At 42.7% G+C, this 25,755-nt stretch overlaps 1 protein-coding gene across 1 annotated transcript in view; it reads right to left on the bottom strand.

Moving 5' to 3' along the window:
• The window catches only part of LOC142934284 (protein kinase C-binding protein NELL1-like), a 202,048-nt gene that overhangs the window by 106,706 nt on the left and 69,587 nt on the right, over nucleotides 1-25,755 (bottom strand). The window contains 7 exon segments of the mRNA XM_076078797.1: nucleotides 5,612-5,740; nucleotides 8,380-8,479; nucleotides 12,144-12,217; nucleotides 13,834-13,936; nucleotides 15,956-16,090; nucleotides 22,189-22,271; nucleotides 22,855-22,927. Coding sequence (XP_075934912.1) covers nucleotides 5,612-5,740; nucleotides 8,380-8,479; nucleotides 12,144-12,217; nucleotides 13,834-13,936; nucleotides 15,956-16,090; nucleotides 22,189-22,271; nucleotides 22,855-22,927 — 697 coding nt within the window.

Raw genomic sequence — 25,755 nt, 5'->3', positions numbered from 1 at the left:
ACTGGACAAAAAAACCTCACTAATACCCACGGACATCTGTCTTTTGTCTTTAGTGGGAAAGGTTGCAATCGGCATTCATTCCCGAGACAAATGACTGCAGTAAAGTCACAGGTATTCATCAGCTAAAACTCTGATCGGTAGGGATGGAAACATGACACCCAGGTGGACACGGTAAATTTCACCCATTTTCCGACATGATCCTTTGTGATGCGCGTTGAAGTAAATATACAATAAAAAAGCCTGCATATACGTGCTTATTTTAGTGGAGAAAGCGTATACTGTATGTGTCATCTCTGTGATTGACTGGCAACCTGTTCAGGGTGTAGAGTTGTTCCAATACCAATACTAGTATCTGAAATGCCTCTGATACAGCCCAACATGCTGGATCGGGTATCAGCGACTACGTGAGTCTCTGCTCCGATATCATGTTATCACCCTGGTAATGCTACATTGTGGACAGCAAATATGTGTTGAAATCAGCAGGAAGAGAGCTAGTGAACGTTAGCTGTTAGTTCTGGTTGGCTAAATACTAGTAACTAGCTAACTACTAACGTTACTGAGGTTCCATTGAGTTACATTATGATGTGTTGAAGATATATTCAGTAAATAGGAGTATTGTTTGCAAAGGTAAATTATAGCTTTACCATGATGTGTTGAAATATATGCTTTGAAATTCAGTTTTTGGAAAGAAACTTGAATAAATACAGTTGTTTGAAGGACAAGCAACACAGAATAGATATTAGAGATGTGATTATGATGTTAGCTCTAAGCAGCTTATAATACATAATTAAACACACTGGTATCGGATCGGTATCAATATGCAAGTTCAGGAATTGGTATCGGAAAGGAAGAAATCGTATCGGAAAATTTCTAAGAGGATGTATCCTGTTACGTCAGCTGGTACCCTCTAAAGGAGCAGCTATAGCTTATGGATGTATAACACTGTGTTTGCACTGAAGGTCTTCAAAAGGGTTGAAGGCCTTCAGTGCAAACAGTCATTGCATGCAGTCCATTAGGCCTATCGCACTTCATGTGGCCATGCTGTTGCAGAGCCGGCAGGCCAGCGGTGAGCCCTGTTGTAACCTTTTGCGTTGCTGAGGGCTGACAAGACCAATCAATAGCAACCACTGCCTTCTACCAGGCTTCCCTCTGGATTAGAAAGTATTTCCCCAAGCCTGACAGAGGAGGAGCGGCTGCCTTAACATCGAGTATGCAGAGTGATGCCTCCAAACCCGACTCATCTCTTAAGACCATCAAGAAAGATGTCAGCTCTTATACAGTATTACATCTTTAATGGAGTAAATAACGACACAGGCTTTGATGGGCATGCTAGCGAGGCAAAGAACATCATTAGTGTGTGCTTATGTTCCTGTTTCTACATGCGTGCATATTCTGCATATGCAGGCACATTTCTCCTTTTGGAAATTAGGCAGATGGCTTTAAATATTAACACATTCTCTCGCTCGGTGTACGAACCAGGCCTGCGTCATACGTGCTACAGCAGAGGGACACATTATGCTGCAGCTTCCTTGACTTCTAGCACCAGAGAAAAGCATGTTTCATCATAAATTACACTCTTTCTTCCAAGTGACATCAATCAGTAAAATTGGAGCACAGGCATCGTACACACACTGCTGGAAACAACTCAGTGAACTGAACCACTCTCCTCAGTTGTGGATAAATGTCCAAATCTTTTGTAAAAAAGTGCATTTTCAATAAAAAAAAGTAATCCATTTGATGTTTGTTCATCAGTGGTGCAAACAGGAACTGCTTGCAGCCATTTTAGCAAGATTCTCTATTGTGCAGATTCACTAAAACGTGAGTCAACTAAGCAGGGTTCAGGTGAAGCTTGCAGCTTGACCTCAAAAAGCAGCATTACATTTACTGTTTGCATCATCCAAAGAGCGATTGGAAATGTGTTGCCGAAACTCAAAACCTCTTCATCACAAATCAAATAAGGGCAATTATTCACACCATGCTTAGCTAATAAATGCTATGAAAAACAAGCAAAGTGTACCTTCGAGGAATTACACATTAGTCCAAGAACATTTGTGACTTTTCAAGTTAAAAAAAACCTCCAGAAATACACTGTTAATAGCGTACAAAAGTCAAAACATACTTTTTAATGGGGAGATTATATCAATAGAACCTTTTACAACAGGTGGGGTAACTCGTTCAAGTTAGGACACACTGGAGGACAATATCCCAGCTGAGAATAATCAGGTATTCATCTTAAAGAGAGGGAGAGTACAATTGTGGCCCCATAAAGTGACTGCATGCCAGACAGAAGCCTCAAGCTGGGCTCTGTTTAAATCGCCTGGTCCCTCCTCAAACAGCTCTCTGATTACAAGTAAATAATCTAGCCCTCAATCATTCAGCTGCACATAAAAACATTTATGAGCATATAATGGTCACATTTAATGGCGGCTTAGAGCCACAGCCAGACATAATCTCCAGTTTATAAAGTACAAGACGAGTAATTCAATTGTTCTGTAAAACATCTATTCTCAGACTGCCGGGCTTTGTTTATAACTCAAATAAAACAGAGAGGACACCCGAGTCTGCTGCGCAAGACATGTTCTCCTAAGCCAATTTAAGTTGGAGGTGAGAGTGGAGTGAAATATCAGCATACTGTACAGTGGGATTCCAGCTAATCCACTCACAATAGAAGTTTGAGCTGCCTTAAGGGAGCAACCCCCAAACATGGATAATGCCGCCACAGCCAATACAGCCGTGGCTCCCCAATTTACATAGCTGATCTAACAATCAGCGTCTCCAAGCCCTCGCTCGGATGGTGTGGGACTGTCGTGGATTGGAGTGGAGCTCTGGGTAAACCTCTTTACCATACAGATCAAACACAGAGGCAGCCACACTGGAGGGCTTGTGACTACCCAGCTCTCAGTGCGTTTAGTGAGTTCAGGCCGTGGCTGCGGCCCAAAGACAACTGCACCGAGCATCAAGCAAATCCTTCAATCCGCCGACTGCCGCGCCCAAGCTTCTTAATAAAATAAGGCCATTGGATCCATCACAAGTACTGTGGGCCTCCAGCACCCGTCGACTCTCAGCCAAGTCCAACAATCAGCACGCTTGATGGAAGCAGCCAGCCAATCGTAGGCTGAGTTACACCAATAAGGATTAAGTTTAAAATGAGTAATTGTGTATTGATGTACCCCAAAATTAAATATGTCAATATGTAGATGCTTACTTACCCAAATATAAATGTGAGGCTGTCGAGAGTATGCATTTGCTATAAAAAAGGGGGGAAAACTTTCGGCTGTTTTGTATTCCTGAACAAAACGTTGCATTGTTTGCTGGCTATAGCAGGCTAACTAACGTTACACATGATGGCTTGGTAGAGAAGAGAAGCTCGAATTTCTCCTTGAGAAAAACTTGTTGGCCGAATTAATGTTTCATTATGGGAAAACAAACATCAGCACAGTAAGGGGAAAAAAGAGACAGCCAGTTGATCATCCTGCTCCAAAAGAAATCCAGCATCAGCATCATAAAACTTAATTGAGTCGAGTTTGTCCATTAGCTTTCGTCGAGGAACTTGATTATTTTGCTCAATCTATTTAAAAAAGACAGCCTTGATAAAGCACCTCGAGTGTAAGTTTAAAGTTAATTAGGAGTAGTTTTGGTTTGACAGAATTAAATATAATCTAGTGTATAATTATGTGTAAAAACTAAACTGATGTTAATTAATTGAGTTTTAAGGTTTGGTGCAACATGATTTCAGGTTAAACCATGATTTAATCGGCTTGAATAAATAATGATACTTGTTACAACCCAGCCTTAGACTCTGATGATACCCTGATCATTTGTGAAATGATGTCTCAAAACTCAGAAATGTGGTTTTCCAAGAAAAATGAGGCAGACACCAAGAATAGCTCTAGAATAAATGAATAGTTCTGTAAAAAGTAAGTATTTGGTTGCACATGGCAGAGGGGCTAAACATTTACCCTCAGCTATTTTCTGCTGCAAGCGAAGTTTAAATCTTACCAAAAGTTTGACTAAAGTATGAGCAGAAGTTTCACAACAACCTCAAAGGAGCATGCCAGTATCAGCCCACTGCATGCAAATCCTGCCAAGTGTCCATTTTCTAAAAGCGTGCCATGACTTTACAAACTGACTTTGTAGCTTGCAGGCTTGCTCCAAATAGGTAATTTAACACTGTGGACATTAAGTCCGTCTTGTCAGTGTTATATTTTAAGGTGCTTGAAGGCATGGGCTGTGTTAAAAAAACATCGGATTCTTTTCTGCATCTGAAGTATTACATTGATGATATTGAAACTAAATGATTAAATTAAATGAAATTAATGGCTGGAAATCTATTTAAAACTCAATGGTACCCTTTGGAAAATGGCCAGCAGGAATGTTAAATACCATCAGTGGACTCAACATGCAAAGCTCCTTGAATCAGAGGTGCTAGGGTAATTTAATGAAACTATTTAAGTTGCAGAAATTGAATCTACCCTTAACCCTTACCCAGTGTGCAAAGTACCCCCTACCTGGTGCTGCTGAGTCACGCTGAACTCTTGCAGACTCAATGTGCAGTATAGACCGAGAAGATTTCATGGATGACAGCCGATAATAAAGACTCTCACAACTACTAAGCCGGGCAAACAACTGTGCCCTGCAACAGAATCCACCCTGACATTTGTATTAAAATGTATTCAATACATCATGTATTCCATCTAAGCATGAAATAACTCACTGCTTTTCAGGTTGTACAGGGTAAGGCCATGTTTTATAAACTACACAACGTCTGCGTTGCAGACCATTTGCAGCAGCGCCTGTCTGTCTTCGTGTTTTTCAATAAATGTTTTACAGTTTACGTAATGAATAGGCTACTAATGGACAGTAAGTAAGCTTTTAAGAGACATTATTAGTGATAATTGCAATGGACAAATCATTTTTTATAGATCTTTCCAGAGACCCTCCAAAGTGTTGCTTTCGAGGCTTTCAGGGCTCTCAAGTGTCGATCAATGAGTCTCTGCCCTTCACAACCTCAAGCATTGCTCACATATCAAGACCATCAGTGTTCCACAGATCTTGCTCTTTTCTCAAAATTCCCAAATCCCTGTGCTTTGTCACATTACTGATGCCATGTTAAAGGTGCAGGTCGCTTGACCACAGTGCTCTCTCAGACCAATCCTTGCTCTCCTTAGCCAGTCACCATCATGTCACACACTCATTGTGTGTCTAATGTCAGGTCATTAGAAATCTCAGTGTGTGGCCCACAGCCAGCATAAACGTGCTCCTGAAAGAAAACGATGCATTAAAAGCTGACACACTGCCAGCATCACACACACACACACACACACACACACACACACACACACACACACACACACACACACACACACACACACACACACACACACACACACACACACACACACACACACACACACACACACACACACACACACACACACACACACACACACACACAGATTCTATCGCATTCATACACCGTAGGCACAGCTACGGGAGCAATTTTGCATCCCTACTGCCAGCCATACTGTTTTTAACATCCTGAGTTATTGGATATCATGACTCGGTCACATGAGCCCCGGCTCAGCTTGAGCTGGGTAAAGTACAGTCCTACCTTCACAGTAAGTAGAGTCCCCGTGGATGGAGGCATAGCCGCCCTTGCATTCACACTCCGCTTTAGTATTCCGGTTTTTACACTCAGAGTTTTCGCCACAAATGAGTCCCTCTGCGCAGAAGTCATAACCTGAAAGAGAGGGACAAAGGAGGTCTCGTATTTACTTTGGACTGTGCACAGAGGTAAAAGCAGACAAATGCACGAACCAGCAACCTTGTTCCTGTCGGGCACAAATAATGTGAATGACAAGGAGCCTCAAGTATGAAGTTTATGACTGCAGTACATTTTTGGTGCAATAATAAAAAGGTTTGGCTCGCATGACAGCATGTACACACTTAGAGTGGAACAGTCACTGGTGTGCTGCTCAAGCAGCAAAAGTGACACTGACTGACTTACTGGAAGAGTCTCCACGCAAGTTCATCTAATGTATTTCAGCACAGAACGGGTGAAAGGACAGCGTTGACAAACACCACACGACGCTGACGCTTTGCCACCTATCCAATGAGGACTAAACTCACAGATGGCGAGCCCCAAAAGAATGCTGCACCTCCAACACAGAGGTTTCAAAATAAGAGTAAACTGCAAAGTGTTACATAACAATTATCTCTTGACTAATAAAATGCTTAACGGGCTACTTCAGGCTGGGATTGCAGAGTGTGACAGGGAACTAATTAGCTCTCTTGTGGAGAGCGTATTATTGAACAGTTGCAGCAGTGGTTTGAGAGGTTTCTGTGGACATTTCCATTTGGTTCTGACACTTTCTTGCGATGACTCCGAGCACCATTTTGAATCCGGGATGAACACAGCTGCTATCCTCCGAAATAAAGCAAGCCACACACTGTGCTTTTCAAAGCCACGTTTCAAGGTTACAGGGGGGTAAGTGTGTTTTTTTTTAAGTCAACAGTGCAAGAGACACTAGTGCAGTGACAAGATCAGAATCCCTCACTGGCTTCCCACCTGTTAACATCATTATCTATCGGAACACATGGTACTGCTACTGGGATTAAAACCCTGATCAGCTGCGGTGGGGGATTGGAACTTTAACCCCGTGTTAAACGCTTCTGTCTGCCTGCATCTTTTGTCAAACAGACTGAGATCCTGCACGTGTGCAGAAATGTGACATGGCAGATAGACGGGTGTTCTGACAATCAGTCTGTAAGATAAGGAAGCAGGCAGACGGATTGTCTGCTGCTCAGTAAGTATGAGCTGATGTAGCCCATCATGTCCTGTAATGAAAGACACACTAGCAGCACATAAAAGCCCTGAGAGGCAGGGAGCCTGGGGAGCCATTACTGAGGAAGGAGCTGCGTCTGCATTCTGCTTCCTCCATCATCTACAGCAGCACCCCGCCCAATTGTGTAAACATGTAAAAGGCCCAATCCGACTCGGAATAACACACGTGTTAGGGCTGCGCAATTAATCAAATATTTATTGCGACCGCGATTCCCACGATTAAATCTGCTGCGATATTGACGTTTAAAATGCTCCGCTCCATATCGAATCAAGCGCTTCCTAAACTAAACAGCCAGCCCTGAGGCTGCCATGCTGCTGCGTGCGCACCACGCAGCAGCAGCAGCCTTTGAAAAAACTTCCCAGAATGTTGCAGCTGCAGAGTAATATTCTGTATATTGGCCGTACTACTACAACAGGGGGCAGACGGGCAGAACCAAAAATTTCGGTCAAATCTTTCTTGTTTTTCTATTTCAAAGTTGAATTTCAAATATAAAACAAAGTTGCATAAACACTATGTGGCAATTGTGCATTGACCAATTTAACAGAGGATTTAACAGCGACGCACTAGTAAATATCAGAGTGGTGGCAAAGCACAGAGTCACACAGCGGAGGATGACCCACTCTGACCCACTCTGAGTTTTAGCAATCATGGATGTGTGTGTGTGTGTGTGTGTGTGTGTGTGTCAGAGAGAGGGCTGAAGGAAAGAGACGCTGTGACTATCAATCTTTAATAGTTAGCTCTTACTATATAAACTGCCGTCCTTTCCTCTATACTTCATACCTTTCTTCTCTTCTCTCACTCTTATTCTTTCTCTATTCTTATCTCGCTCCACTCTATTCTCTCTATCTGTCCTCTCCTGCCCTTTCTCCTAATCTCTCTAATTTCCTTCACTCTTCTCTCAACATGTACAGTCTTAGTCTCATCCTCTCTTTAACTTTGTTATCATCTTCCTCTCCTCATGTTCTTTACACTCTTTACCTTCCCTCTCCTCTCCTCCTCTCCTCCCTTTACAACATAGCAGGTCTCCTTCCCTCTCCTTGATTTAACCTCTCATCTTTCTCCTCTCCTTCCCTTTCCTGTCTTCTCTTTGCCTTCTCTTTTACACTCTATTCATCTTCTTCTCCTCGAAATACAGCGAGTCTGAGGCACGCTGCTTATCTTACCGAAATGAGAGCCCAATTTCCTTTGCTCAGAACCTGCCCCGGGTCTCTTTCATTGTGGGCTCAATAGCCGACAGCCTCCTACAGTTTGTTTATTCAATGCATTTACTGAATTACCCGTGGCTATTTACCCTGTAGTAGCTCCCTGCCAAAGCAGCGGGGTTCAGGCAAATTGGCATAGCAGGTGCTCTATAGCAGACAGACCAATCTGCTCTGATAGGTATACCGACCCAGAAGCACTCATACCCGGTGGAAAGGGAGAGAAACAGAAGTATTGCAGCAGCGCAGCCGGAATCAGCAACCAGCAGACTGGTTATGTTTGCTATTCGCAGCGGCGGGGGATTGGTGCGTCCAAAGAAAGAAGGAAGACATACCTCTGCAAACGTTGCAGCACCTGCCATCTGGTAGGATCTGTTCAGCGACGGTGCAGTTGAGCTCTGGACAAGTTTCTGTGACTTTCACCATCAGGCCATTCTGGAAGGACAGGACGGAGGCAAAACATTACAATTTCAACGCTTGGGTCAAATGTGTGACGGTCTGTGCATTAAACAAGATTTTCACCAGAACAAATACACCACTTGAGGAAAAAAATGACACTGATTTGTTCCAGGTCCAGGGCTGAAACTAGGAAGCTTCCCATCGAAAGCCCACTTATTTAACCTTTTTGTTGTGGTATGCTTGTTTAAATAAATACAGATGTTTCACCCGGGGGTCCGCTGTTCCCATCCCATGGAATCAACATTGACTTTATGCTTGTTAATTAACATCGACTTTAAGCCTCCTACATAATGTTGTTATGCTTGTTAAGTGAAGTTAAGAAACTGAGGTTTTTTCTAACCTTAATCAAGTAGTTTTGTTGCCTAAACCTAACCATCGTTTGGCAACTTTAACCACGAGGCATTGTGCGTTTCTGAACGCGTGATACGAGACTAACATAGCGTATTTGCTGACATACTCTGCAGTAGGATGACCTGTTGATGCCGAGAGTGGTTTTTTAAAGGTAATTATGGTGATTGTTATTGGTCATGTCATGTACATTCATGTTCATATAGTTCCATGCACTTTTCACCCATTGCACGGACAATATATATGTGATTTTAATTATCGTTGGCACAGATCAGAGTATAACACATTCAGCTTAATCCTGCTAATTAACCCTCATCCTGAGCATCCACGCTTTATTCTATAATTCCAAATTGTTAATTAAATCTTTCCCCCTTCATATCATTGTTTTCTGCTTGAATCTTTTTTAATCATAATTTGAAATACCAATGTATTGGGGTCAAAAGCTCGGGTTGCCGTTTTAATAGATGAAATGTTTTTCATGGGTGATGATTTAAAGCATCACACAGGGCGTAGAGGCACTCTGTGAGACAGCAGAGCAGCAGACGCAGATTTCCTCATGTGCTCTGTCTATCTTCGTGTTCCTTTCCTAAAATAATAACCGGTTTTGTTTTCTTCAGATGGCATTGATTACATAACTAATAATGTTTTGAGAAAGATCACAGTTCTTGGGGTCTCCAGGGAACTGTTGTCGTCACAACAACTACAACAGACTGACAGGTGATTTGTAGTTTCAAAAACACGTCAGTAGGGTCATCAGCGATGTTGAGCTTCATCTGAATGACTTTAAGAGCACCAGGCACCAGTTGTCTCTGTCCGTCTTATTGCATAACAACCTGGTCACACTAAGGTGAGGCTACCTGCGCTGGGGCCACTGTGGCTCGGTGTTAGAGCGGGTCGTCCGTCAATCTTCTGATTGACGGTTCTGATTGAAGCTAGTCCATGTCGATGTGTTGTCCTTGGGAGTTGACCCTAAATTGCTCCCGTTGCTGTGTGAATGTGTGTGATTGTCAGATAGTTCTGATGGGCAGGTGGCACCTTGCATTGTAGCCCCTGCCATCAGTGTATGAATGGGTGAATGACATGTCGTGTAAAAGTGCTTTACGGTCGAGAGACTAGAAAAGCTTTATACAAGTACAAGTCCATTTACCATTTACTCAATCCTGTGTCACTATATAAACCAGAGGTTCCCAACCTTTTTCCTTAAGGGACACCTTTTCTATCATTGGGTTAACTGACGACCCCCGAGTGACATATTTCATGGATTGTTCATATTATATTCAATGCATAACAACAATAGCACAGAACAACTGATAAACTGTGCAATTAACTGAAATAGTGAACGCAATAACTGCAGGATTTCTTTTGTAGAACGTAAAATAAATTCAATATTGCATCAGAGATGACTTTTCCTGTAATTTCTTTGCATTTTTAATACAATTCTCTGTCTGTATTGTGGATTATCTATTTTTCAACAATCCTTCATGCTTAGTACTTCATAGAGTATTCTGAGATATCCCTGACTGAATGATGCTGCCATGACAACAGAGAGGGTGGGATGTAAAGGCTACATTGCATGAATTGGCATGAATACAGAGAGCAGGAGAAGCACCACTAAAGATGGGGAAACAGAGGGAGATCGAACACTGTGTCATCTTCCCCTGGTGCCTTTAAAACAAATAGCAGGCACAGAGCAACAGTAGCAGTCTGGCTGCTCTGTCGGACCAGACCTCTCAAGGTCGAAATCATCGACTCAGATCCTCCTTCAATTCAACGCCGTGCTATTCTAGGAACCATGTTAGCTGTTTCCCACTGTCATCTTTTAATTGTACAGCGTTGCACTGTGAGCCTTTTATGAGCGAGAACAACTAACTGATTGTTTTGGTTTGATAGCCTGCACAGTCCACTCTCATCAAGGCTATTTCTGCTGCTTTTTGACCAACATGTCTTTTATACGCTACCTGTCCAGCCCCAAACAGCAGACAGATAAGAAATAGAGCGACTAGCTGCCTAGCGCAAAAGCTACACCAATGCCGAGCTAAGAAGAGAATAAAGATATACTTAAAAATGCCCATCACAACCCAAGACTATTTATGCAAATAGCTTATTTTATCTGACATAAATAACTTAAGTAATTCTATTTATAATGACGTAAAACATACTACGATTACCTCCTCACAGTTGTACACCTCCGCCAACCAGTCAAAATGCAGTTTACAGAACTTTTTTGGTATTTTTGCTCAACAATTTTGCTTAATAAACACATGATCATTTTCAAAATGGTTGTCCATATATGTTTGATTAACTGTTGATCAACTTATCGACTAATCATTTCAGCACTAGCAATAATATTCTATCATGTCAGGCAGCCATGATGAGATCAGTAACGCCACGAGTGAAGGAAAACACACAGCATTGTTTTTTGGTGACAATTTGAGCTGCCGAGTGTCACTTATCCGAACAGACGGCACGGCATAGAGGGCGTCGTATGTTCTACAGACGATAGAGCCCCTTGAGGATTTGTTGTATAAAGCTACATAATCAAAATGGACTTATTCCTCTCTGTCAATGCATAAATTCATGGATGCTTTTCACACTTCCCACCACCGTGACAGCAAGAGGAGAGTTACATTGTGTGACGTGAAGAAACGACATCAAAATATTCACATGCTGAAACATACAGCTGAGATTCATGGATCAAAAGCTCTGACTAAAGAGACCCCTGGAAGCCTCAGAATAGAACTTCCCAGGCCCCTTTCTAAAAGAAATTGGTCACTAAGCAGGGTTCAAATCTAGGAGTAAATGTTGGCTGTAATTGCTCAAAATAATGTTTTGAATTGTCCGAGGGCAAATAATAACTTCAGGAATTCACTGTGCGTCTCTTCGTGAGCAATTGCAAAAAAAGCTAATTTTTCCCCTTAAAGAGAATCTTTAAAGATAAATGGTTCCTCAGTGAAGAAAGCTCACCTCTGTTCAATGGTGAACTGGAATAATGACTCTAATTATAATACACACGGTGATGAAGCTTCTATTCAAATCAGGCCTTTGTGTTGCTGTGTTTCATATTCTTTCTAATTACCTGGTTATCTCGCCATTAGAGAGAAGGGAATAAAAAAAAAAGGTAGATTGAACAGATTGGGGGACGGATTGGAAAACTAATATGGCCCGCTGGCTAATTGAATAACACACCGAGCGGTCCGCCACGCATAATCAGTACACATTTACAATGAAAGAGAAGTGCTGCATGGTATATCTGATTGCAGAGCAGAGGCCAAATGCTGGTGAAAGACGTTACCTTGCATTCCCTGCAGCTCCTGGATAAAAAGCGCTGGCCTTCAGAAAAGGTCTGGCCCCTGTAGGTGCATTTCGCTGTGGGCACAAAAAAAGAACATAACTGCTTCAGTAACACAGGTAAGTACAGTAACTACGATATACCAGGAAAATAACAATTACTCAGACATTATCAGCTCCTGTGGTACTCTCAAAAATAGAAAAAATTAATGCTTGGGGGGGAAAAAACAGACAAAGTTCCCCGCCTGAAGTTCTGCATAAGTTGTTCATGGCTTGTGTGCATAAGCGGAGAGGAAATGTAAAGGCGCATTAAGAATACAACAGAGGAGAGCCTTCTGCATATTCCTCCGGCGATGAAGCAGAAATAGAAAATGAAGCACATGATACGAAGTCCTGCTTTTCTCCTCTCCAGGGTGCAGGACCGCGGAGCGCTGAGTCGCAGCTCTGGACCGCTGCTCCTCGTCCGTCTGTGCCAAAGCTCTGATGTTCACAGGGGAGGAAGAGGAGGAGGAAGGAGCGAGTGGAGGGCTGGAATTATTCAAAGACAAACTATCCTTTAGGGATTGAGTGTTTTTGCCGTATAGCGAGAGAGACACAGTTGTCTGTGGGTCTGTGAGCCGCTACCAGACCCCTGTGTGCTTTATACTAGAAATAGAGCTTCCATTTCCGCTTCCATGACTGTGATCTCTGCTCTTGCAGATAGTTTATTCTGGTTTCAATGTGCCAGCAGAGCATCAGCCACAGTCAGCAGCCCTCTTGTTTGTATCTACAGTGGCTCTGGTTGCAGTGGTACCTTCAAAAGGATGTAAAGCAAACAAGCTGAGCTTGCATGTAGGACCGTGAAAAACAACAGCATTGGTGATTTGTTCAAATGCAAACAACCTATGTTTATGTTCATTAATCCCTGGCCTCGAACTTTTGTGGTTGGGCAAATAACTAGCGAAGAACAGGAAGTGTGACACTGGTACACTGCTGCAAAACATCTAAGAGATGACTTTGGCTCTTCCAGAAAGGAACATGTGTTGAAAATCAAAGCTTGACAGACTTGCCGTGCCTAGCTACCGTTGCTAGCTATGATCTAATAACGCCGTTTGAGGAAGGGTTTGGTAAATTGTCAATGATTCACGCTTTTGTCAAACATTTATTTGTCATTACCTCGTATCAATGTCCGACCATTGACTGGAAGCCATGCAGCATCCCTCCTTTGTTGCTTCTATTACTTCACCATCCAAATAAAAAGGATAGCAACAGTCCTCAAAGGGTAACTTCAGTACTTTTCAACATGGACCCGATTTGTTTTCTTGTCTAACTGACAATGATTTCTGAAATTAGTCCAGAATGGAGTAAGAGCGCTGTAGACGGTCTTCAATGTAATCCTATCAGGGCAAACTGGCGCCACCAATTACGTCCACTAAAAGTGCTTGTTTTTGCCACTAACAGACTCTTGACGCTTATTTCAAGCGTCAGACATTATGTAGAGAGTCTCCGTTGAGATATATTGATAAAACAAAAATGATTATAGAGAAGAATTGATTTTCAAGAAAGCAGCTGTGGAGAGATGACATCATTCTTAGCGTTATGTTGGTTTTAGAGAGAAAATGTGAGCCACAGTAGAAGATCTGAATCGTGGTAGAAGTCATGGTATAGACTGAGCAAAATGAAAGTCATTTTACATGTGTGCTGCTGATACTCACGTCGGCATTTCTTGCAGCAAGTCCCATCAACGTGTACAGGCAGCGAGTCCTCTGAGCAGTTTGCTGGAGGACAGAATATCCTGCGACACTCCACCACACCATTCTGGAAGAAACATCAGAAGCAAACATCCAATGCTCACTGTGAACATTCGGCTTTTGCATGTAGCACTGCCAAAAAAAAAAAAAATCAACACGTCGCCTACTTCTTTTTATCTCTCAATTTACACTTGCTCAAGCATTCACGGAATTCTATATCTTTATCTGGAAGAGTTAACATATATAACACACTAGGTGTGATGTATGCGCAAATCCAACTCCGCTTACATTACAGCTCAACCCTGAATGGGGAATGCTTTTGGTGTAAGCACCATGCAAACCAACCCAAAACTGTTCAGAATCCTACCTTCGAGAATGCAATCAGAAGCTGAAAGCTATCATATTCAGGAATAAAGAAAAAAACTGATTATAATGTCAAACAATCAGTTAACAGATTCATCATCGAGCGCTGGATGGCGGGTACTGAAAGCGAGCGGGCTGCTGATAGCAGGTAGTTATTCGGGCCCTGAAGGACTGCCTTCATTTTTTGAGGCTGATATCTCTCTCTGCGAGCGCCTCCTCATTTCATGAGTCATCGAAAATGGTTCCCCCAGGACGCCGCGGTTATCAGTTAATGGCATGTCCGCGGGAGGAAATCGGACTAAACTCCACCCTGTGCTTGATGCGCAATGATGCAGCAAGTCTAATTCCCCGGGGCCCGGCATGGCCTGATTTAACACATTTCAAAGTCTGGCTTCTGCAGTATGTATGAGTGCAGACACGGAGGCTTATTAGGCATGTGTGGGGGGGCGGCGCTTGTTAGGGGGGGGCGGACAGGAGGCAGGGAGACATGATGCTGGGGCTGGGAGGTCTGATGAGAAGACAAGTTAAGAAAGCTGTGTTGAGAGTGGGGGAAATAAGAGTTGTAATGACTTTCCAAAGGAAAGAAAATAAATCTACCCTCAGATCCTCAGTTATGTATCAATAATCTATGATGCTGAAAGTGTTCCAGAGGTTATATTGTTATAAATCCCGTCATTTGCCATTTTGGTGTACCTGCTTTGCCTTGATATCTGCCTATTATTAAGTCTTGAAAGTCTTGTTTTCTTCAAAAAAGTTTCAACCCGTTTTTTTAGTGTCTTAAGTTTGAATATTTCACACAGTATAAACATCATATGACTTCCAATAAAAAGCAGAAACACGCTGATACATAAGATGATACTATTGGGGCACTTTGGTTGTTCACGTCTGGCCAGGGAACTTTTATTCCCCATCTGTCTTTCGCCTGATTTCCTGTCATCTTCCTACTGTCTCTATAAAGGCAAGAATGCCAAGAAATACTTAAACAGGAATAAGCCACCCTCAGACACTGATGAATAAGATGATTTCAATATTCTTAAAGCTACTTAAGGGGAAGTAAATGGACTTCACTGTGTTTACCCAATTAAATAACTTTTTTTTACAAAATCCTTACTGGTTAAATTACCGCAACAAATATCCAGTTTACTGACATGTTTTAACACTCGATCATTTTGAAGCCTAGAAACTGTTTCCACATGGTCCCAATCACCTGAACGGAGCTGGGTACAGCTGTCTTTTCCTTTTTAATGCCACACAGGCTTGGAAGGAGCACTTCCTTCTCTACCCTCTCCAGACATATTTATCTGTTATGACTGAACAATTGTGTTGCTCTCAACAAGTGCCATTATTTTGCCTTGATTATTGTACCTCCTGATTCCTTAATGTATAGTTGCCTGTTGTTTTTTTACTTGCTGCCCCTCTTGACCAGGACTCCCTGGCAGAAGAGATACTATATCTCAACGGGACCTAATCTGGTTAAATAAGGAATGAATACAAAATCTAAAGGGGGGACTTGATGTTCAGGGCTTAACTAAATCAAGGGTCTAAGGACAGAGGGTGTCACATTTTGTACAGATTGTAAAGCCCCCCTGAGGCAAATTTGTGATTTGTAACATTTGGCTATATGAATAAAATGGACTTGACTATGATGGAGAATATTTTCACAGTACAATAGTTGAAAGCAGGTGCCTCAATCTTTGATCGTGGGGGTGAAGGTGACACTCACCTTACATGCACAGTTCCTGCAGTTCTCTGGCTCCACCCACAGCTCCTTATCCCGGTAGACCACGCTGTTGGTGCTGCAGGTCCTCTCGCAGTGACAGCCCTCCAACTGGGTCAGCCGAGACTCCGCGTAGTTCAACTGAGGACGAGCACAGAATCAGAAGTCACAAAATCAAAAGTCGCAAGTGTGCGTGCAGGTTAACCCCAAACACCAACCGCCCCCCCAGCGTACCCCGGTCGGTTTTCACTGAGGGCTGCTCCGCTGGGAGGTGCTCATTAGAAGGGCACAGAATAATAAGTGATCATCATTCAGCTCACGCTCCAGGCCTCAGGCTATAATCTACTGAGAAATGACAGACAGGACTGACAGCCACGATCCTGCCTCACTCCTCTTTTATTCGCACACACTGATCTGCCCTTCCTCTTCGGCTTATTTCATGCCCAACACCTGTCTCTCCACAGAAGTGATGCATCTTTGACTGACAAAAGTGTCACAGGGCAGTGTTACAGGGAGGGGCACGGAGTGTAGTACGCACAAACCAGGATTGACTTTAAATCAGGATTTAACAACCATGTCTCTTAGAAATTCTGTTTATTTACTATTAATTTATCAAGTATGGCAATTATTGCCAAGTATGTTTTGACACGTAATTGCTGGCTGGATCATGTTCACAGCCAACGTTTATTCCAGTGAGGAAAGGCCCACGCTATTTTTTTTGCAAATTTTGAGTAAATTGTCAAGACAATCCTGAGACTTCGAGTTCATGAAAATGGACTGGACGGAAGGACGGACGGACAAACAACCTGAAAACTCTGCTGCATCCGGTGCAGAGGCATAAAAACGTGAGACATGCTTTATTGCAAGAGCTTATACTGTAGGAAAAACAAATGAAATATGGTGTCAGTCAAGTTTTTGAAATGATGTCTAGAACATTTTGCAACATAGCAAATACAAAATGATTCCTTATTTGGTTAATAAAAAAAGGTAAGGGAGGTGGTCCTCTCCAAATACATGTTCCGTTGTATATATGCTGAATGTAATTTCTAGGAGAAGGAGTTGGATTAGGTCACAAGCCCTGTTGCTCCATGTCTTAAACTCAAACTGGTGCATCTTGCTGATCCATGTGAATTGTGGTTTGTTTTCTTAATATCATTCAAAGCAACCACATGTAGATCAATAGTAAATATATAATATAGATTACATATATCATTTTTCATGTTGAAAATCAGCAGCACCTATTATAGGTGCTTTATATAGCACCTATTCCTCTGTGCAGACAGCCCACTGCATCCATCAAAGCTCCCTCTTGGCCTTGAGTAGGAGCTGGCTGGTTACAGACAAACAGCAGTTCACATATATAATTTAATCCATCGATAAAATCCAAGTACAGTCTGACCCATACGTATACAGTCCTGTTTGAAAGGTGGGGGAATTCAAAGGTCCAATTGATCTGAGCAGCAAGGGTCAACTCAGAAATTGCAGGTCCACTTAAGACACTCAAGAACGCTCTGCCTCCGTCCACTCTGCTCCTCCGAGACCTGCCCAGCCACAGAGTCAGAAGGAGAGGGCTCGCCACAAAATGATAGAGGCTTCTCAGGAACGGAAAAAAATAAAAAATAAAGAAAATTGCCCGGATGTCACTTAGGCTCTTAACTTCATCTGGAAGAGTCTCAGCTGGTTTCTGGAGAGCCGTGTGAGCTGTGAGCGGTAGAGATGTGTCCTGTCAAAGCCCCAAACAAAATGTTTGAAATGCAGTTTCAAAGGCTGAGAGGCTGCCTCGAGGCACCGCAGAGGAATACGGTTCCTGTACAGCGTGAGCATCAAATAGCATGGTGATATCACACAAAGTAGTCAAGAGGCTAATAGGCATGTATCTCCTATGGTTGATACATGAGCCAGAGAGACATGAGAGAAATACAGAAATAAAAGCAAAGGGGAAAAAGCTGCATTCACACCTTTAATCTTTTTTGTTGGCCTGCATGTCTGAAGGATATGTCACACATGTTTAAATTCTGAGACCAGATCAATGTTGGGCCAACAATGTTTAAACCTTACACAGCACTCCAGGCATGAAAATCTATGGTGTAGGTTTTAATTTATAGTTAGTTTATAGAGTATATTTCACCCGCTGATACTGCAACAACACTGATGTACCAAATATTTTTGAGAAAGAGAATGGTAGCTACACTGTACTGCAGCTATGTACATATGCTGCGAAGATACGCCTTAAGCCCTTAAAGGGACAGTGTCTAGGATTTGGAGGCAACTAGCGGTCAGGATGCAGATCTACCAGCAGCTGGATTCTTGCAATGTCAGGAGATGATGGTGTAGATGCTGCAATGGCATCAGTTATATCAGAACAGACGAGTATTCCTTCATTGAAAGAACAGCAAAGAGCGGCTCGGAAACTCTTTCTTGATGGAAATGGTATTTTCGCTCTTTTCCGGATTCCACATGGAACCCGAAATCCAATCTATTTGTGATAACTGGGTTCATTCTGTCAATCCGTCAAAAACAGCAAACAGCGCAAGCCTCCTTAAACTATCCAAACTAACTTTTCCTGAATCGTCCTTAACAGAGTAAACACAGAAATGTGCCTCCTGGATGCTATTCTAAGCGCATGCTGCGGGAAGCTACTTTGGGCTCAACTTGCCAGGAAATGAAACCAGCTATTCTGCAATAATAACAAACATTTATACAGCTGACACAGGGACCCTGAATCCTCTGTTACTACTAAGAACACTGGATATAGACTCAAAACCGCTTTCATGGCTTACACACCAGGGAATCCAGTGCAGCAGCAATGGAGGAGAATCTTGAACAACTCATGCATCAGTATATTTATATAGCTATTCTAAGCAAATGGCTTATGGCTTAAGAATAAACAGGGAGCCTGGAACATGATATGGGAATTTACAATTTTGGGGCCCCAAGAGAGTTGTTTTCACAGGGCGCAGAATTTCTGGAATAAATAAGCTGATTAAAATTCACGAAATGTGATGGTATATAGGTATTCAGTTCACCCATAATATATACATTAACTCTAGCTGCATCTATCCATGCAGACCGTTTTGAGATACTGCTTTTATTTCTTATTTTATTTGGACTAATTCTTCTAGCTTTGTAGGCAGAAATGTGAGAGACAGAAACTAGATGGCTACTTAGCACTAGAGGTAGGTGAGATTTGTTTTGTAATTCGGGTGGTCTAACCCTTTAAAGAGGGTAAAGAACGATGTATCTGTGTTGATACTCCATGCTGGAAAATCATAAAAAAAAAAATGTATTGTGTTATTTTTACTTCGTCTTTTGGCATAAACACTTGCTTCTTCGCACAAACACAGGTATGATACATGCGAATAATGCCGTGCTAATCCACGCAGTTCTTATTGTCATCTCACCTCGCCTTGACATGATACACTCAGGACCAAGCAATTATTCACCCCACGCTGATTAACTCAAATCTCTACTCCAGAAATCTATTCCAGAAATCTCTTTTAAAGGCAGACAGCGATTTAACGCTTGAGATGACTGCTCATACGACTCGCAACAGGGCGGGTGCAATGAGGTCAGGTGGCAATAGGTTGAGGTGTGTTCATGTGGAGGAGGATGCGTTGACACAGCGGTCGGGTAATGTTCTTCATTTCACCCTTATTTAAACCCAAAATTATTCTATGGCTCGCCCGCCCGCCACAATGTCCTTGCTCCATTCACTCCCACCAGATAGCGCTCACTCATGCACACAGTCAATCACACACACAGTTATGCAGATGTTACGTCCCCCGTGGCTGCACTGCCGAACGCACACCACCTGTTAGCCTCCTGTTGTGCCAATGCAGTCGTCATTTCCTGACACCTTTCAGTTTTGGAGCACCAGGTAGGGGGGGGAGACACATACTAAAATCATACTTAAACTTTCATTTTGTAGGCCTTAGGCAGTGCATGCTGATTGAGAATATGGTATGCAGTATGTTAGCATGGGATTTCGAATACACCTTACAAAATATGTCAAAAACACAACCCAAGTAGCACATGCTGTTTCAAAGCTACTGACAAATCATATCTTCTGTCTTCTAATCATGATGTGGATCATCTCTGCATTCTTAACCGGCCACACTAAAACACCAAACAGGGAATGACCTTCAAACTCAAGTACGGTTTGTACTTAAAAAAAACATAAGCTCATAAAACGTATAATCTCCTGTCCTTCCCTTAATCCTTCTTTCCGTTCCTACTTCAGCTAACATGAAAGCACAAAAATCCCCAAACTTGAGGTTTAGGTATTTCCCCCAAACAGCAGAAACTCAAGGTCTTTTCAGTTTTAGTGCAATTGCAACTGAGCAAACTCAATCTGCTGAGTAATGAGTTCAAAAGCTCCAGGAAAGGCGAGCCAGTGGACGGGACTCCCTAAGAACTTGGCATTTCACTCAGATAGGCGTCATTTTGCAGGACGTAGCCGCGCACGCTTCGACGACCTCCGTGACTGTCTCCCATGCTCTGAGTGCACGTTCATGATCATGTTAGTTTTGTACAAATAATGTAGGTCACTACTTTTAATTAGCTTTATCGAGTCGTGCTCAGGGGCGTGACTATAGACAGTGTAGGCACCTCGGTTGCACTGTTGCTTATCCAAAAATGTGTCGCGCTAAGGTTGGATAGTGTCCAAAAAAATAACTCGTTAGATTAAAAACGGTGCCGCGCTTGCCCTTGGAAAAGCTTTTTAGGTTACGGTTTTGCTTGCAGAAAGTGACATGACGACCCAACGCGAGCGGGCAAGAACGCGCATCGGACTGTGTGAGGCAGGTTGCAGCGTCAGCAGTTATTTACAAGCTCTACTCTTCATTACTGTCATTCTCAAGGAGCTATAATTAATTCCTCTCTGCTGTTACGATGCAGATCCAAAGTGAAAACTGTTCCAGTGTTTCATCACTTTAATCCCGAGCGATTGCAAAAGTGCAAAAAACAAAACCGTGACAAAAGATAATACGAGGACTTCTGGGACCATGTAATTGTCTGTTTGCTGTTCCCTCTTACATGCACATTAACATATTTTCTGTTTTTTTCTGGGTCTTTTAAAACCACTTCAATCCACGCTCACAATAACAACTGACAGGATAATCATATTTTTTAAAGACAGATTAAGATGCTGTTTGTTTTTCTTTCCCAACAATAATTTCTCTCCTTTTTAGGCACCCTCTTGTTGAAAATAAATGAGGTACTGAGGAAAAAGAACAATGCACTACAATGAAGACATCAAATAAATTATAGGATTCAGTCGTCTCCCGCCGTGGTGAAGGAAGTTATTTATTCATTTTCATTTATATATTTATTTGCTTGTCAGCTACAACTGGGAAAGATAATGGTGGATCTTTTCACAGGATACTTTTATTTAACACTGACATGGTTGCCAACATTTTACATATTCAGTGGTTCTTTTTTTATCTGTAAACCTGGCAAACATCTTTGACACCAATAAATCAGCATCTTACTAGAAGTCAAGTAATCCCTGTCTGTTTGTCTGTCTCTGTGTACGTGGATGTCCTTTGCAAGTGTCGAAACCTTTCTCACTTGGCGGGTGTATCGCTGGGGACCTAATGACATGCAGTACGGACGTCGGCGCAATTTGGCCAGATGGTGGCGCTATTACAACATACTTTACGTTTCTGACCTGTAACTTTGACCTGTAAGTCTCCGAAACGTTGTTCCTGGATTCTGCAGGTCCAAACGAATCTATCTCTGGCACTGTAGCAGCATCACCGAACTATAAATCAAGGAATCCTTCACATCTCCAGAACCGTCCGTCCAATCTACTTCATACTTGGTGGGTGCATTGCCGGTAAGACAAGGACTTGCAGTTTCAAAGCTGGTTTTGACAGGACGACAAGTTCAGTATTAATAAACTCTGAACAGACAAGTGACCAGTACTCTGTACAGCAGCGTAGGCGGGGCTTCAGGCCTCTGGAGACTGAGTCGAGCATGTTGCAGCAGGCTTTTAGAGGTCGCGGCTCGTTGACTGCAGTTCACTTTTACTGCTGGATGCTGGATATGCTAATAATATAACCAAACTCCTATTCACTTCCATGGCATCAACAAGCAATGATGAAAAAACCGGGGGCAAAGCAATCGAACCGCTCCGAAAGGGCATGCAATCCGAACGGATACTACACTAGTATTATATAGGCTAGTGAGTCTGGTGGTGCTGGTCGTTTTCTGTGTGGGAGGTCGCTCCTTGTTCTTACCTTCAGGGTCATCTTGGCCAGTAGCTCCTGAAGGTCCATGATGCCTTGCACCAGGCTCAGGAAATCGCTGCAGGTCGGACAGGCTCAACGGAGGAAAGGGAAAGCACCAAAACAGGGAAGGAAAGGAGAGGAAGTGCAAGAGGGAAGCATTTAGATAGGTGACAAACAAAGCAAAAAATAATAGCCTCACTATATGTATTTGGAAACAGCGCATGTCGACCAGCAGCAAACAAAAGGGAACCCTCACACATCTGTTTACCCTTTGTCTTAGGCTTGTGGCTGGTGTTAGTATCAATAATAAAGCGACAAGGTGTGATTACACGCCTTATTGATTAGTAACAGAGACAGTGGGACAGCGGTGGCCTTCTATCTTAATCTGTTTGACAGTAAACAGATGGAGAAACGAGGCGGTGGGAGAGGAGGCTGCACTGAATCTGAATTACAGCAAAATAAAAATTGCTGGAATAGAGGGAGATGATAAAATGAAGGGGAGGCTTTGTCTGTGATCAGCGGGGAGAGGTCACCACCAGCTGACACGTAGCTCATTGCGGTCCAATTTTATAACGGCGCACAGAAATAGGGAGTGTTCTTTTTTTTTTTTTTTCTACTCCCAGTGTGTGTTCAGAACACTGTCTTTGTCTATGTCTGTGTAATCATGATACTCACTGCGGTTAAGGTTAGGACACTGTGTAATGTAGCCGTTGGGAGCGAAAATCAGCTTCACATCCTGGATGACGCCCTGGCAACACAGAGGGAGGGGTGCAGGGAAAAGACAGGAAGAGTTACACATGGAGTGGCAAGTTCATGGGATATGTCTTTGGATCTAAAGGCAGAAAAACCTGACAGAAAAAGACTGTGGAGTCCACAGCTATGCTAGCAGCCCTGTAATGCTAACATACTGTTGTTTAAAGCTGCAGTTGGTAGCTTTTATGCAAATAGCTTTTTATCATATTTGCTCAAAAGACTGTCACTATATCCTGACAGTAGTGCATGAGACAGATGATCTGTGGAAACAGCAGGTTCCGCCGCCTTTTAGTGTTCCTAATGGCATTTGCAAGATTATGCAGTGCCTAAAGGGGAAACAACCAAGCAGAGTGGAGCCGACAATCACTGCTCAGGAATTCCAATCAAACTGTCAAACTAGGCAGTGCTAATCAAAGTTGATTCAAGATTATTTATTTTTTTACTGTATTGCCTATTTGTCGCCTCAAATGTTTTCAAGAGCATATTTTAATGAACTGTTTACCTTTAAAACAGGACAGTTTGCTCCGGCCGGAGGGCCTGACATGGCGGCTGGGCCACAAATGCTCTCATTTTACAGCGCAACATTTGAGATGAGAAACAATAAAGTAACAGAATTTCTATATTTGACCAGCGCTGCCTAGTTTGACAGTTTGATTGGAATTCACGAGCATAACGAGCAGTGATTGACAGCTGCGTTAAGAGTCTCTTCGGCTCTGATTGGTGTTTTGTCTTCGGGCGCACTTCATGCACTACAGTCAGGATATAGTGACAGTCTGAGCAAATATGAAAAAAAGTAATTTTTTCATAAAAGTTACCAACTCAAGCTTTACCAGGTATACTGTTTACCATCTTAGGATATCATGTTAGCATTATGACATTTACCATTTTCAATTCACAGTCAAATGTTATTAACAAACACGTCCCTTAAAAAAAAACACTTGAATCCGCACCAAAGCTGCAAAAGTTGTCTAACAACAAATGATAATGCTTACATTTTAGAAATGGTGAAAAACCACCACAGGAAATGTTTTGAAAAAAGAAACCTAATGCAGTGCAATGTATACAGTCTTCATTCCGAACTGAACTGAAGCAAATGTACTTCACAGTGAAGTGAATGGCCTTTCACCGCTAGAGCTCTCTTCTTTGTCAATCACTCCGAGTGACAGGCTCCATAGGTGCAGGGCTGCTAAATGGGGGGCTCCATGATGACCACAGAGAACAATCTTGGAAAAATAGGCACCCTCTCTAATGGAAAAGCAAACTTTTAAAACACCGGTGTGCTCACACACGGGGGAACTATAATTTCAGCATTCCTTTAAAGTGGCTACTGAGAACATGCTGGAAGGACATTTAAATTCACCACCCCAAGCACAGTTGGCGTCAGCTTGTCTCTTGCTCTGCTCTCAATGTGTACGCGAAATCCATTTACAGTGCATTTGGCTGGCCTGGATGCAAGCAACACCTGCCTCCATTTCAAACAGAGGCACAGGGAGAGGGAGCCTTGAGGCGAACAGGCTTGGAGCACAGATTGAGAACTAACACACACACACACACAGAGAGAGAGGCCGTGCGAGCAGTGGATGGTGAAGAAGAGATTGTCAGTGTCACTCACAATGAAAATGAGGGTGTAGATCACAGATGCCTGTCCCAGTGGTCCACACACATCACCCCACACATCACTGTCGGTGATGAGTAGGTCATTTCGATCTGAAGACATAAAACCTCTCCTACACACGCGCGTGCACACACCTGTTTCATGCCTTTGCCAAAGCAGATATGTTTTAACAGCACTATTCAGGAATAATGTCTACACTCCCATGGTAAGTCCAGTCCAATTGCACAGATGCATTTCAGGTCATGTACAGCACAGTTACAACAGGTTTTCTATTGTTTTGTCTCTGTAGGATAGAAACATTGGATTTGAAATTAATGGGGTAAAAGTGCTGACTTTCAGCTTTAAAAGGTGCACTAATCAATATTTTTATAGCAACAATGAAATGAGGGACCGCAGTTAATAGGAAGGAGGTCTCTAAAAGTGATGACGCCACAGAGACCAACTCTGCGGCTACAGAGATTTTTAAAGCCTATTAACTCTTGTTGTGTGGTTCAGCTTCACTGCATTCATCAGAAGGCATAACTTTAAATCCGGTGTATCCTAACTGCCTGCACCAAACGGCAGACAGACAAAACCAGTGACTAGCTAGCAGCAAAAAAAGCCTTTTTTTCTCTTGGTAGAGACCAAACCAGAGTTAAAAGACAGAATATTATGTACTTATTTTCATCAGGATGACTTCAATGTCTCCTTGATGTATTGTTTAAAGTTACTGTTAGGAGCTTTTAAATGGTTATGAAACAGTCTAAATTTAATAAAGATGCCTCTCTATCAGACGAGATCATGCGGATTCCCCAGAAACTTCAGCTCTGACTCCAGCGACGCCTCCGGCAGCGGCCAGCCTACTGCAGACAGACCCAGATCCGCCTTCGACCTGCAGTCGGGGCTCCGGCGGGAGGAAGGAGAGCAACTTTCCAAGGCAATAAATTGAGTGGGTTGTGCGGCAACTTCATCTGCCTCAGTGGCCAAAAAGTTAATGAGTGCAGCCTTGAGGAGGTTTGAGGGTGTTCACATCCACATAGTGTGAGACTAGCTGCCTTTTTTTTTTTTATAAATTGTCCCCACACCATCTAATTTTAGGACGATCTAGGGATGAACAGGCGACAAGGGTTTATTGTCTGTCCAAGTGAATGTGAGTTTCCTCCACACAGATACACAGCATCCTGTTGAGAGATATGAATAAAAAGGGCTCCAGTTCCTACACTGTTCAT

This window comes from Anarhichas minor, unplaced genomic scaffold (genome assembly GCF_050575085.1).
Source record: "Anarhichas minor isolate MPS153535 unplaced genomic scaffold, ASM5057508v1 ptg000067l, whole genome shotgun sequence".
Classification (NCBI taxonomy): Eukaryota; Metazoa; Chordata; class Actinopteri; order Perciformes; family Anarhichadidae; genus Anarhichas; species Anarhichas minor.
This window is presented reverse-complemented; position numbering and strand designations above follow the sequence as displayed.